The sequence below is a fragment of the Rhamphochromis longiceps genome, linkage group LG18 (genome assembly GCF_057381845.1).
Source record: "Rhamphochromis longiceps isolate RC_006_pf linkage group LG18, R_longiceps_female_GT1.1, whole genome shotgun sequence".
NCBI lineage: Eukaryota > Metazoa > Chordata > Actinopteri > Cichliformes > Cichlidae > Rhamphochromis > Rhamphochromis longiceps.
In genome coordinates this window covers 25,116,623-25,132,319 of record NC_140574.1, presented here as the reverse complement: position 1 = coordinate 25,132,319, position 15,697 = coordinate 25,116,623, and the positions used below count along the sequence as shown (strand labels likewise).

General features: G+C 40.7%; 1 protein-coding gene across 1 annotated transcript; it reads left to right on the top strand.

Annotated features, from left to right (window-relative positions):
- Positions 1-5,460: 5,460 nt before the first annotated feature.
- On the top strand, positions 5,461-13,387 carry LOC146648383 (volume-regulated anion channel subunit LRRC8D-like). The gene is made up of 2 exons (XM_085389464.1): positions 5,461-5,602; positions 9,984-13,387. The coding sequence occupies exon 2, from the start codon at positions 9,986-9,988 to the stop codon at positions 12,473-12,475; it is 2,490 nt and encodes an 829-aa protein (XP_085245590.1). The 5' UTR covers positions 5,461-5,602; positions 9,984-9,985; the 3' UTR covers positions 12,476-13,387.
- The last annotated feature ends 2,310 nt before the right edge of the window (positions 13,388-15,697 follow it).

Sequence of the window (15,697 nt, the reverse complement as noted above, 5' to 3'; positions counted from 1 at the left end):
TGCCATGCTTTCATTTGAAGGCAAACTGATTATCCAGGGAAGAGATGAACACACTAATGCTATCAAACATGATTTTTTCTAGCACCTTAGATAACATACTGGCTAGTGCTACTCAATTTAATAATAATAATAATAATAGATTGGATTTATATAGCGCTTTTCAAGGCACCCAAAGCACTTTACAATGCCACTATTCATTCACACACTGGTGGAGGCAAGCTACGATTGTACCTACAGCTGCCCTGGGGCAGACTGACAGAAGCGAGGCTGCCATATCGCGCCATCGGCCCCTCTGGCCAACACCAGTAGGCAGTAGGGTAAAGTGTCTTGCCCAAGGACACAACGACCAGGACAGAGAGCCCGGGGATCGAACCAGCAACCTTCCGGTTACAGATACGCTTCCCAACCCCCTGAGCCATGGTCGCTCCAATTTAACAGCTGTGTCCTTTGTAACTGCTACAAATAAAATACATAGCATTGAGTCTGGTAGTTTGCCATGAATCATAAACCTTTAATATCTAATTGTATGCAGGTTAAAGTTTCACTGTCATGTTTTTAATGTTTGTTTGTCTTTTATCTCTGACTGGAGGCACTCATATGGATCGTTTTGTGAGAAAGAAGAGTCATGGGCCCACTGTTCTTTACCAGACACGTTGGAGACAAGTGGTGATAATTGGCACTGTGCCTTTTCGTACTTGGAAGTGTTGGTGACTATGTGGTGATCTCCTTTGAATTTTTTCCTGTAAGAGAATACAGAGAGTAGGCCTACTCGAACCTTAGGGCTAATGGATCCACACGGCAGAAAAGCCCAGCAATATCAACAGTCTCCTCCTATCCCGTTATCTCTGGTTTGTGTTGAGCCAGCTAACACAAAGAAATCGTGGCTATGTTGAACTTCACTATACCCCTCACATTGTCAGATAGACCACTAAGGCAAACATTTAACTACCGGCCAAACCAGCCTATGCAACAGACACATGGTACTGCATAACCTAATAAATACAAACCTCACATTGCACCAGACTGTGACACAAATTGTGACTGTGGTTAGCCTGTGTTATAACACAAACCCATCGGTGGCTCAATGTTTGAGAAAAGTTAACTGAATCTTTCACACTTCTTTATTTAAAACAAATCTTTAAACTGCACAGTTTTTTTTTCATAAGAGGCAACAAAGGTCTGCCAGATTGCTGTCAGTTTGTCTGTGTGACTCAGTACCAGTCTGTGTAATAATTCTTTGGCATATGCAGGAAACCACAGTCGCAAAGACTCAGGTTTTGTGGTAGCAAAATAAGATAGACATCAGGATCTGAAGCAACTAAACCTGAGTGAGATAAATACAAATATAATTGTGTTTGCAACTTATATTAATGTCTGTTGCTTAAAGAAAATGCTTTCAGCTGCAGTCTGCAGCGACTGCATTTTCATTACATCAGCGCATAAGCCAGGACAGTCAGCGTGCATCAGGACAACACCAGATGGAGCTAAAAAATAAAAGCAGTGACTGAGGTGTGGAATATGCACGTGCTACGAGAGCTCGGCAATGCTTAGCATGATTACAGTTATTGATCATCATTCAGCATGATTTGGTTCAGATTTGCTTGAACAGTACCACGACTCTGAGACTGTAACTCTTTGATGAGTGTATACATCTTATATCTGCAAAGCATGGCTGATTCTGGCTCATTGAAAAAAAGCTTTTGCATGGTTATCCTACCAGTATGACTTAAAAAAGAAAAAAACAAAAGAACACTCCAATGTGTTTCAGCTGTTCAGGAAATGATACAGAGGACAGCTGTGCACTGCGAGATAATCTCATTTTTTGCTGCACAAATGATATTTGCCTGAAACATGGCCTCGTGTGATGCGTTTATAAATCTTTTAATATACAATAGCTTTATGAATATTCGAAAAATGTTATTAGTAATGATCAAAACAGAGGCAACGCAGAAACATAAAAGAAGACCAACAGGAAAATGTCTCTCTTAATGGTAATTTAGTAACAATGACAAATATAACATACATACATGTGCAGAATTCAGCGGTCTGTGAGGTTTGTGACTGTGCTGGGGTTACAAAATGCCTTTCTTACTCAAGATCCCTTTAACCTTTGAAAATATATTTCACTTTACACCTTCAAAACAGTCCAAATTGTCAGGCTTAATGTGTGGCTTTAAGTGCTCCTTCAGCCTTTTCTCCCTGTTTCACTTCCCTAAGAATGGCTTCTTGACAGCTACACTTCCACTGGGACCATTTCTGATGAGGCTTCAGAGAACATTAGATGGATCAACTGAAAACCCAGATGCAGCTCTCATGTCCTGTGTTAGATTTGTATTGTTGATTGTCATTTATGCTTAGAAATATCTACTCATATATGCTTAGAGTTTTATAATCAATGTCATGTTGGTAGAGGTTTGATCCTTAGTAGTCTGTGGAGACTCTGTGTGCCTCCCAGAGCACTCTGGCATGCACACACAACTTAAGGTCAGGAGAGAGGTTATATCTGCTCTTACTGATTTATGGTATAGAAGGACACCTACTCTGTATCTGGTTAAGTATAAGAGCCTTTTGTTTAGATGGACCGCTAGACTCCTGGCACCAGCTTTGGGGAGTCTTCACGGGGTCACATCTTGACCCCACACACACACACTTACACGACACACACAGACAAGGTATTCTTTGTCCACATGTATACCTATATGAAACGTCATATGTTAATGAACCTATGCATATTCATGTGACCGCAATAAAAGGAGTGCTACAGGGAACCTGGCTGAGAGTCTGACGGAGGTCAAGTGGGTGGAATGACACTTGGCTCCAGGCAGGTCTCCCTCATGCACGAGTAACACAAAGAACTTTGCCTACTTGTGTCTTGCTTTTGCTGTGTAGTAAATTGTCTTGAACATTCCAGCGAATAGGTTTATGCTACAAACTTATCATACTTCACTGTGCAATACCTTTTGTGCAATACTTTTGTTAATAGTCAATGGTGCAATAGACCTCAATACTTGAAATGTGCAATTCACTTGTATTTTTATTTTTATTCCTATTTATTCTATTTATCCCCTTCGTATATTTTATTTATATATGTCTCTGTATTTATATATATGTGTGTGTGTGTGTGTATATATATATATAATATTCTGTAACTGTAACTTCTGTCGGTGCTGTGCTTTTGGAAACCGAATTTCCCAGAGGAACCCACCCGAGGGATTAATAAAGTTTTATCTTATCTTATCTCCTGTGTGTTTTGAAGATTCAGCTAAAGAAATTAGAACAGATTGTAGGATTCTTGTGATGTGCCGCTAGTAACAAAGTGCCGAGAAATTGAACTTAAAATTGACACTTTGCTAAGCTGTCTGTTGTGTGTGGACACAACTCATTTCATCTCTTGAGTCATTCAGGGTCATTCTGTATGCTTTAATGATTCATAACTAAAAAAAAAAACAAGAAACGTCTGGCTCAATATTCAGTGTCTCAAGATAAAATACTGTTTCACCAAATTACTGGAATCACTGATCTTCTGTTATATTCAAATCTTTTACAATGGACCAAAAGTGCCCCCAAGCCTTTCAAATATTTTTTGTTTGTCTTTCAGTATAATCTTTGTCTTTCTAGTGAAATGTTTGCCTGACTCATGCTTTTTAATATCACTGATAGCGAAAACCCTTGAATGGGCCAGCTGTTTCTGTGCAGATTCCACTTGGAGAAATTGTTACAAATCACAGCATAATGACATAAAAATGGTAATGTGCTCAGTCTGCTTCTTTGTCTCAAACACATGCAGATGCACACAGAGTAACAACTACCTCAGGGCCTCAGAGGTTGTTATCCATCATTTTCCCGCTGCATCACCACATTATCATTCTTTATGACTGTCATATTACTACATTTTCTTCTCTAAGTATACCCAACAAATCTTTATTGATTGCATTCATCCACCAATCCCAAGCCCTCCCCCAGCACATAGCCAGCATTAGATTAGTTAGTCTAACTAACCAAAGGCTGAATTTCCCTCTCCACTTTGTGCGTGTGTGTGTTTGTGTGTGGGTGAGAGCTGTGTGTTTACAGTGCATGTGGGGGAAATTAACTGCCATAGAAACAGGTCTGTTTGTTTGTCTTTGTTGGTGCTTTGTGGCTTGAAAAGAAGCTGAATGTATGTTTATTTTTCCTACTTCTACACAGGGACCTCACCTGTATACATGCGCAGTTATTTCATATTTATTATTAATGCAAAGGCTGATGCAAGAGTGTGATGTTGTGCAGCGCATTCTTTAGAAGGAGATCCATGCTGAATAATTTATGCCACTTGTAAGCCTCACCACAGTCACCTAAACGAAAAGAGGTTTGACATGAGGGCAGTGGCCAAATTTAAACCTTATGAATGGTTATAAAGGTGGTCATGGAGTGACTGGGAGTTGTGTAACAGCACTTTGTGAGATCAGAAGGTTAAGTGAGTCCACTTTCTTTTTTCATTCACTTCTCTTTGTGCAAACACAGCCATCACAAGATGGTGTTACTTACTCTGAGTAAACATTTGGCCCCACAGTAGAAATAATACATTTGATATACTCCACTGTATGGATTCTACCTGCTTTCTACAGAGACAAAAATATGCATCACTGTAATTCTTCTACACGTGTTTAAGTCAGGAACCACTTCCTCTTTTGCGCTTCTTCTTCTTTTTTTTTTCTTTTACACACATCATGTACTCTGAGTCGTCTTTCTTTCATGTCTTTCTTCTCCTGCCTCCTCCTGCCCCCCCCTCTCAGAGTACAGAAGTAGCGTGAGCACAGCTGCCAGCAGCCTTCGACCGGTTGAAACCTGTATGCATTGCTACTGAAAAGACACTTCCTCCACCCATCACCAGCCAGATCCAGAAAGAGCTGGAAATCAGGAATGAATCTGATACATAGTCACAGTAACACAGTGTACCCCTGCCTTGTGTGTGTGTGTTTAAATTATCTTTTTACTGTAACTTAAGTGAAAGTGTACACTATTTGTAGAAAATACCACTTTTATGTTTCTCCTACCGAGTTGACGTTTAATTAAGACCAGCTATAAAAACATTCCACGCGACCCCTGTCGTGGTACTACTTGCACGGCCGTAACGCGGACTCGTACGGGCAGTGCTGCGGCCGGCCGTTGACCGTCTGTGACTTTTCCGGTTTTCCCCACCGCCACAGTGAACGCAGCACCAGGAGACGAACTGGTGGGTGGAGCATTCGGGAAGTTGCCGTGAACGCTATCCTCCAATCAGAAGCGCCCATCGCACGCGCAACAGCGGTTCGCGCAGCTCCATGTTGGATCAGTCGTTTTTTCTTAGAAATGTGGTGACCCGGAGGTGAGGCTTCGCTTACTGTCTAGTAACAAACGGACGGCCCCGGGCAGTCAGGCGGGTTAAGGTATGAGGGCTACCCGCCGACAGACCGCAGGGCTGCAAACGAATGTTTTCTGGAGGTTTGCGTGAGCGAGCAGCGTCATCCCTTTGCTTTGAAACGGGGCCGAGAAATTAGGTTAAAGACGCACCTGGAGAGGGGAGCGAAAAGTGGCATGCGGGGTGAAGAAGAAGTAATTGGATTGAGATAACGCCTCGCTGGCAGTAAGTATATTTTCTTCTCGTTATCTTTTCAACACATTACTAAAGGGATAAAAATAAATCGCTTTAATAACCCGCAACCTGTTGTTTATTGACTAACGGAGATAAGAGGCTGATGAATGTTTAACGCGGGGACACGTGCTGCTTCTCTTTTCTCACGCGTCTGGGTGAATCACCTGATCCCGCACAGCGGGCAAAAAAAGAAAGAAATGGAAAGAACCATCGCGTGCGCCAAAAAAAATCAGCAGTTTCGTCAGACTGTGGCAGAGATGACTGGTGTCCCATGTGGGTGCGCAGGTCTCCACGAGTTAAATACATCGTGGTGCCTGGAGCTGGTGTTGTAACTTCAGGTATGACCTAAAGTTCAGTCTGGCCATCTTTAAACTTCTGCTCAGTCCTCAATGAACTTGACTTGGAGCAAAGCGGCTGCTGTCACGTGGTGAAAGTCGTAATTCACCCTGAACAGAGTAGCGTTATTCCTCTACGAGTTTAATCAGGAAACTATCGCCAACGCTAGCCCGTCCTTGATGCCAGGGCCGCCTATAATAACCGAGGGCCCCACCCTTTCCTGGGGGCCCCACATTCTCTCACGCAACGCCTCCCCCCTCTCTAATCTGTTTGGATCTGTTACTTCGCCCATGTGTGAATGTGTGTGTGCATGGGTGGATGACTGGTTGTGTAAAGGGCTTTGGGATCCTTAGGGACTAGTAAAGCGCTATACAAATACAGGCCATTTATCATATGCAAAAGACTGGGGGAGGGCTGATAATGCAAGCTCCTTCTAGCTTTGCCACAGTTTGATAAAGATTACTCGCTCCGCTTTGCAAGGATATAGAATAGAATAGCCCTTTATTGCCACTGTACATGTACAATGAAATTATGGGTGCTCCATGCCAACTGTACAGGACTAAAACATAAATAGTAAAACAGCAGGAACAAATGACACACAGAAGAAATGTATACAATCAAGAGGAATGTATACAAAACAAAAGAGACATATAATAGAAATAAATATAACTATATATTATCTATAGGCTATCACAGTTGCCACTAACAACAATTAATGGTGATTCCTGATGACTTCACAGTGGTGTACTAAGAAGCAACATTTCGCATCATATGCTGAGTTTAAAGTCAGAGATTTCTGAATACCTGTTCAATCAATACAAGTAATTTCACGAATTCCACGTGTACTTTTTTAGGCTGATGTAAGTAACCTGTAATGGTCCAGTTAAAGTTTGAAAGCTCTAAAGTGCATCCGGCATGTTGGAATTAAACATCAGCCCTAAGGGTGTACTCAGTTAAAATAATAAGCTTCAATTAAAAGTTTTATTTTACGGCTCTGTGACACAAAGCTCAAGATTTTTCTGCAGTGTAAATCTCTTTGTTTGCAACAGCTTTGCATTTTACTGCTGTTTTTATACTATTTGCAGATTTTTAATCACCATTTTTGCTCATTACACGTTAATGTCTCTGATTGGAGTAGGTTGCACTCACAGGGATCATTTTGTGCGGAAGAAGAGTCATATGATAAAAAAATGCCCACTTTTTGTGAGTGTGCAAAGAGCCTGAAGCAGAAAGCCCGGCTCACAGAAAAAACGGAGATAACCATCATCATGATACCCTTTCTTTCTGACTGGGATTTGCATTTTAGATTTTGTCCAGCAAACTAACACAAAGAAAGCCTAGTTGTGTTGAACTTCTTTTATAGTACACTGCTGTTTTATTTACAGCCACAGATTTCCCAAACATATGTCTTAGGTAAAATATATGGTTAATAATGTGGCACTATGACACAACACCATTCTAATAATGACTAGACAGCCAAGCTATTAGTGTGACCGCATCTAATAGTGCTAAGTCATAGTGGTAGCTGTAACAAAATGCGACCTCTCATTCAGTATTTCTTTCTATGTTCATTCATTTCTATGTTAAATCCATGCAGTATGTTAAAACAATTGGATATCATAGTTTAAAAAAAATTAAACAGCATTTTCTTTATGGGCACACAGTAAAACGTAGAACCAGCAATCCGGTGTGATCAATGGATGCATTAGGCCACACCAAAACTACATGCACAATCCTTCGTGCAAACATTTGACTGTCAATTTTGTGTTCTTACTGTGGAAACTGAGGGAAAAACACGTTAACAGTAATGACGTCTGAGATGGTCATTCATGTATGTGACTGTACCAAATGCTGTATATGCTGAATAGAACTAAAAGCTGAGTGAGTAATGGTCAAGGGATTACCTCGTGGCCGATACACAGACAAGCTGTTAGCCTTAGTTAAAACATCCTGTAACATGTAAGGCTGTCACGCTAAGTGAATTTTTAAATTGCAAATGACTATTCGTACCTCTAAGGAAAGACTTGTATATATCTGAAGGATGTTGAAACATTCAAAGCAGATTAACTGCTGATTTGAATGCAGATCATATTATGATGTTTTAGTGTGTTTTCCAAACTATGTAAAAAGTGCAACATTCACTAAGTAAGAGAACAATTTTCAATGCATCACTAAAGGAAATGCACATCTGCCAAAGGTCTTAGTGAGTAAGAACACTGGTGGATTTGGGGCTTCATCAAAGGACTCTGTTCCAAAAACAGCATGTTGTAATATGTCTGGATTTAGCACAGTTTTGGCCTGGTGCTTAAACACTATGAAAAGGAAGTGAGAGTTCAATGTAGTTCACACCATGATAAAATGATAGGGCACTTTAATACTTGTAGTCACTGATTCATGGCTCATGTAGCGGGAGGATAAATGTGTTACTCCAGCAGACTTAGCTGAATGCATGAAATCAGTCTCCAGTTTGGTAACTTGCTATGGATTTAGATTTGTTTTATATGGAGGAGGCCATGATGGAAACAAATTAAATGCTGGGACTTTATCTCCCTTCCGGTCTTTTTTTTTTTTTTTATATATATATACCTGTTGTTTATTTTTCTCCTTATAGGGGCAAACATATGTTGCTCAAGCTTTTCTACAACTTTGTGCATTCCCTCAGGAATTTTCTGACATTTGAGAATCCTTATATTTATGCTAATATTATTATTTCTTATATTGAGACAGTGATTGTTATCATCTCACTGATAAATTCAAAAACTGGAGTGAAAAAGTAGCTGAGCATGTATAGGAGGAATCAACAGTATTGAACAGGCCAATCACAATAGTTACGGCGTAGGTTTTAGATTTCCTGTTGAAGCATAAATCCACATCAACTTTGTCCTCTAAACAAAATGTGTCAAGTTATTTTGGAAGGTTTTTTTTTTTTTTTTGTTTTGTTTTCTTACTCGGGCTGCTCATGACAAGAACTGAAAGAGGACTTAAAATATCTCCAAGATGTCCAGCTGGCCCTGTGCAGTTGTTATGTCCATGAGTTCCCAGCAAAATGTCAGATTTTACAAGCATGGGATATCATACCAACATACCGTTTGAAATACTAATATTAAAGTAGTTGGACAGAGTCATCTGTTCTTGCAAAAGGACACAGGGCATAAGTACCACAATATCCTGCACTCGTGTCATAATTTCCTGTTGCATGTTTAACCCTTTTTCTATTAGTATCTGATCGCCACGGTTCGCTAGTTTTCAGGGTTTTCTAGTTGGCCATAGTACCTGGTACCAAGTGCTAAAATAGTACCTACTTGGCCACCGGTTCTAAGCGATCCAAGTAGGTACTAAAATGTGACATCGTCAGACTGCATGTTAGCGACTGGCTGGTCAGTGGTGTCACTCAATGAGTCATGAGAGTTTCTTTCTCATGAAAATCAAAACTGCCACACGAAAAGCCACAAACTGAGCAGTAGCTATATCATCGCTTCGACGGTCATCTTTGTTGTAGCCTTCGTGTCACATGCTTATGTCAAGGGATGCACGGATGGGTTGCTGTAACAATGACCACGCACATTATGTGGTACTCGATTGTAATAGAAAACCAGTTGAGTTTTGGCGAGCTGATCTGAGTAGGTTTTAATGGAAAAGGTCCTTTTGTTGGACCACAGTGTTTACAAAGGCTATAGTTAAATGCATCTCATAGCACTGCTGCACCTCAGTGATCATATCAAAATGTGTCTTTGTGGTGGTATAAACTTTGTGTTGGTTTAAGCTAAAAGTCCCGAGACACGTCTGGTTTAAATAGGGTTACAGGTCTGTAGGTTTTATAAATATTCAAATATCATGTTTTATGCGACAGGCATGGTGCACACCCCAAATACAATCAGCTTTCATTAACGATCATGATGAGGATGAACTAGAAAAGTAACTGACCAATTTATAAATAATCAGAATTAATCAGTTAATTGTTTTGTTCAAGTTTAGTGCCAAAAAAACCATAAAATAAATAGTATAAGTAAAATTGAGTTTTGTCTCTTTGTTCCAGCGATGTTCACTCTCACTGAGATTGCATCCCTGAACGACATCCAGCCAACATACCGCATCTTAAAGCCATGGTGGGACGTCTTCATGGACTACCTGGGTCTGATCATGCTCATGCTGGCCGTATTTGCAATGACCATGCAGATCACCAAGGACCAAGTAGCTTGCCTTCCATGTATAGATAATGCAGAGGAAGCCTCAGGAACAAGCTCGTTGCCCCAGCAGAGACCTGAGGATGTAACCTCATCCACCAGAGCCCCTGTAGGGACAACCATCCCACCGGTCACTAAGGACCTAACGGATGAAGCGGTCAGTAAGATTACTGCATTACAAGCCCCTCCAACAGGGGTCAAAACAAACCTGGACTTTCAACAGTATGTCTTTATCAACCAAAAGTGTTACCATGATGCCTTGCCCTGGTATTCCAAATACTTTCCATACCTCACCCTCATCCACACCCTCATTCTCATGGTCAGTAGCAACTTCTGGTTCAAGTACCCCAAAACAAGTTCGAAGATTGAGCATTTTGTTTCTATTCTGGGACGGTGTTTTGAATCTCCTTGGACAACAAAGGCTTTGTCTGAAACTGCTTGCGAGGACTCGGAGGAAAACAAACAGAGGCTGACCGGCACCTCTTCTGCACCAAAGCAGGTGTCTATAGAGGGGAACGATGACAGCACAAATGTGAGCCCATCCACACCCATGCTTGGGGTGAAATTTTCTGCAGATAAGCCTATTGCGGAGGTCCCAAGTAGCATGACGATCTTGGATAAAAAAGATGGGGAGCAGGCCAAAGCTCTTTTTGAGAAGGTGAGAAAATTCAGAGCCCATGTGGAGGACAGCGATTTTATCTACAAGCTTTATGTAGCACAGACCATTGTCAAATCTGTGAAGTTTATTTTGATATTGTGCTACACTTCAACCTTTTTAGCCGAAATAAAATTCACACATGAATGTAAGCCTGATATAAAACATTTAACAGGATATACAAAGTTCTTTTGTACACACAACATGGCTTTCATGCTGAGCAAACTGCTCGTCACCTATGTGGCATTGATAATGATCTATGGGATGACATGCTTGTACTCTCTCTTCTGGGTGTTCCGGCGACCCCTGAAAGAGTATTCGTTTGAGAAGGTCAGGGAAGAGAGCAGCTTTAGTGACATTCCTGATGTCAAAAATGACTTTGCATTCCTTTTACACATGATTGACCAGTATGACCAACTTTACTCCAAGCGCTTTGGCGTTTTTCTGTCTGAGGTCAGTGAAAATAAGCTAAGGGAGATCAGCCTCAACCACGAGTGGACTTTTGAAAAATTAAAGCAGCTTGTCACGCGTAATGCACAGGACAAGCAGGAGCTGCACCTCTTCATGCTCTCTGGACTCCCAAATGCAGTGTTTGACCTCACAGATTTGGAAGTGCTCAGACTGGAGCTGATTCCTGACGTGAGGTTCACTGCAAAGGTCTCCCAGATGACCAGCTTGCAAGAGCTGCATCTTTGCAACTCTCCGGCCAAAGTTGAGCAGACGGGCTTTGCTTTCCTCCGTGACCATCTCCGCTGCCTTCATGTCAAGTTCACCGACGTTGCCGAGATCCCGGCTTGGGTTTATTTGCTTAGGAACTTGAGGGAGCTTAACCTAATTGGCAACCTGAGCTCAGAGAACAACAAAATGATTTGCCTGGAGTCCATGCGAGATTTGAGGCATTTAAAGACGCTATGCCTGAAGAGCAACCTCACAAAAATCCCCACAAACATAACAGAACTTTCTCCGCATCTGATTCGGTTAATGGTTCACAATGATGGTACAAAATTGCTGGTCCTAAACAGTTTGAAAAAGATGACAAATCTGATTGAAGTGGAGCTGCACAACTGTGAACTTGATAGGATTCCCCATGCCATTTTCAGCTTAACCAATTTACAAGAACTTGACCTGAAATCCAACAATATTCGAACCATAGAGGAGATCATCAGCTTCCAGCACCTCAAGAGGCTGACGTGCCTTAAACTGTGGCACAACAAAATAATCACCATTCCAGCCACCATCGGCCACATCAAGTCTCTGGAGGCTCTCTACCTCTCTCACAATAAACTGGAGACCCTCCCTGCTGCCCTGTTCACTCTGCCCAAACTGCGACACTTGGAGGTGGGCCACAACTCCATCTCGGTGCTTCCTCCAGATGTGGGTCTCCTCCACAACCTCCAGCACTTGGCCATCAACTCCAACAAGCTGGAGGGGCTGCCCAAGCCTCTGTTCAGATGCACCAAGCTTAAGGTGCTGTGTCTGGGGCACAATGCGCTCACGATGCTGCCAGAGGCTGTGGGTCAGCTAGTCCAGCTCACTCAGCTGGAGCTCAAAGGAAACTGTCTGGACAGAGTGCCTGCCCAGTTAGGAAATTGCCGCCTGCTGCGCAGAAACTGCCTAATCGTGGAGGACCATCTTTTTGACACACTGCCCGTGGACGCTAAAGAAAGTATCAGCCGAGAAACCTTTTAGCACAAAAGCCACCTAAAAAGACGGATGGCTTCAACCATTATTTTTGTATTGTATTATCCATGCATTTCTTGATTAGTATTTTTAGGCTGACTTAGTTGCTTCTGTTTAAATACAGCATAAGAAAACAGAGCTTTTGTTATTGCGAAGTATGTATCTAATGCAACATTGTTATTATGCTTTTTTGATAGCTTTGAGATATTAAAAATCCAGCTTCTTTGTATATTATTCTATAGACCAAAACCATTTCAGTGGCACATTATATACATTTGTCATTATTGTTTTAGGTACTCAGGTATAAATGTAACCATTGGGAACAATCTTTTTGCCTTAACTGCTGCTATTTGTTTGTTTTGTTTTTTTACAGTGAGGGCTTTCACAAACAACAGGACAAAAATTAATAATTTATGATTTCTTGTCAGATTTCTTTCTTTTTGTGTTGAAACTATCAAGGTACTTTTTAACTTGTTGAAATCAAGTAACCAGTGTATTTTTTTTTTTTTTCTTCATACCTATGTAGCCGAAAGAATTTGAGTTGTAAACTCAGGTGGAGACCAGAAATGAACTTTTACCCCACTGTAGTAAAGATTGTATATGAAAGCCTCCAGTAATTCATTTGCACATTGAAACCCTAATGATGTAAAGATTGGTGAATGTCCTGCTGAGAGAACTAATAAAAGGGAAATCGGTTGACTAGCTTTTGAAACCATGTTTTGAAGTGTGATTTGAATCTGTTGTGTTGAGCTACTGGTCCCACATGTCACAATCATGTAAAGATGATGACATCTGCCTTCATTCTTGTCAATGTACTTCTGTGTAGGCCTGATATACGTGTTCTTCAGAGCTGCTGTACCACCTTGATGAGCCTCTGCTCAAAGTTCACATTTTTATTGTACAATAAAACAACAGTCCAGATTAACGTCTAATGATTATCGATCGCCTTCAGGTTCATGACACTTGCTGCTGTCCTGCAGTGAAATCTGTAAGTTTGGAGATTATTCTTTTAAATATGTAAGGTGGATTAACAACATTTTAAAACTGTATCATTGGAAAATGAACAGATTTTCTTTCAAAATTGACTTTTTTTTTCCCCCCACTTGTTTCCACTTTCATTGTTCTATTCTTGGACTTGAGTCACAGTTCAAAATGATCCTTACACTGGGCCTTGGTACAACCCCCTGACTTCAGCCTATAAAACCATCGTCAAACTTTGTTCTAACTGGTTTTAAATAGAAGCTTCAATCAGCAGTCAGTCTGGGAGTGTTTTCTTAGCCGACCATGAATTGTGTAGCAGAAATCAAGACTCGTCAGAACAGGAAATGTTTTTCCAATTTTCTTTTGTGTGTAAATTGTGTGTAGACTCTGTTTTCTGTTCTTAGGTAAAAGGAGTGGCACTTAGTGTTAAGTTCTGCTGGTGTAACCCATCTCTTTCACAGATGTGCCTTGAAGGTTGCTCTACTGCATACCTCGGTTGTAACGCTTGACTTCATGTCAGCTCATTCTCCATCCTCTGGCACCAATAACCGTGCCACGATCAAAGTCCCCTATCTTCCCCATTCGGTTTGCTTAACCATGTCTACATGAATATACCACAGATGTACCTATTTAAAAACAGTATATACTTATAATTTTAAAAATAAATAGAATTTTAATACACTTCAAGTTTGTCACTGGCTTAAGTGTTATATTGACACTAAACATGCTTCTTATTGAATATGGTGTTGTTTGATCATCCCTGTTTTTTTTTTTTTTTAACCCCCTGGCATAAGTTTTTCACACTAACAAAGCTCCAAAAAAACTTCCCAAAAAATACAAGCTAATGGCAAACTCAAGTGTTTGTGTTTAATCCAACAAACCAGTAGGGAGATAAACCTTTTAAGAACAGTCTATGATTTATTTGAAGTTAATTTGGATTTTCTTTCTGACCTGGCTCACACTTGTTTCTGTTTCTCGTTGGATTCGCAGCAAAAAAGATCATGGCTGCAAACCTCCTGATTCTAATGGAGCTGTCCTGTATGAAGTACATCAGTTTCCTCTCACAGTTATTTCAGGTTAATTAGTGATTCTAAAATGGTACTCGTAGATGTGAGTGGTTGTCTGCCTCTCTGTGTTAGCCTTGTGAAGATGGACAGTCTGCCCACTGTTTACCCATCTCTCACCCTGTGACAGTCCCCACAGCCCTGAAAGCAGTTAAGAAAATGAGCACAGGGACAGCAGAAAATATACAGGAAGAACCAAAAATATTAAGGGTGGCTCGTTCTCAGTAAGTACTTCATTCCAGCATTTTATTATACCCTTGTTTGTTTCACTCTACATTTTTCCTCCTGGAAAAACAGTTTTTTCCCCCTCCACCCTTTTCTGCTTCCTGTCTGCAGCAGAAACTCAAGAAAGATTTAAAACGTCCCTTAAGGGCTTGAGTACAAAGGCCCCAGAGTCACGGCTCTTTTGTTAATGTTGCCAAGAGACAACTGACAATGTTACATTGACCTCAGCAGTTCCCAAGTAATGGTATGATCCCAGTGTACTCTCCAGTGAAGTTAACTGAGTTCAAATAATGTGTTTTTAGTCATCCGATGTCTAAAAGTTAATGACTGATAAAGTAAATGTCTTGAGTTCCTCCATATCGTCATGCACGAGATATTTTCTGAAATGTGAATCCTATCAGACCGTTGAGAAGCAGGGGCTAGATTTGGTGCTGCACTGCAGACAAGTAACAATGTGTTTGATTCCTCCAAAGGAAGAACAATAACAGCACTGTTTCTAGGTAGGTCTTGACCAGATTTTTCTGAGAATTATGAGAACACACCTGTCCTTGAGATATCCTCCTCTGGAACTAAACATGCCCGCATGTAGTGTCATGTTTCTGTCTGCCTGTGCTGACACACATTCATTCTTAAACAAATTCTTTCAGATTTCACACTGCTGTCTGTTTAATCCCCTGTTCTTATCTGTAAGTTTTTCTTAACTTATAAACACTCAAAGAATTCAACATTGTGCATTCATCTATATATAATTAGATGAGCAAGCAGTCTACAAGACCCTACTGAGGTCCTGCTTGTTTTAATAGACTTAAACACAGTTAATACTGGAACATTTTTAAACTAATCAAAAAAGGAGATTTTTTTTTAAAGCTGTGTTTGACAAATGACAAAAAATTAATATGCACAGAGAACGTGTTATCTTCAGTAGGCTATCTGTTCAGTATAAGATGTGCGACACTGAAAC

Excerpts from the sequence above, each read along its gene's own strand:
- LOC146648383 (XM_085389464.1), top strand. The coding sequence starts at position 9,986 with ATGTTCACTCTCACTGAGATTGCATCCCTGAACGACATCCAGCCAACA.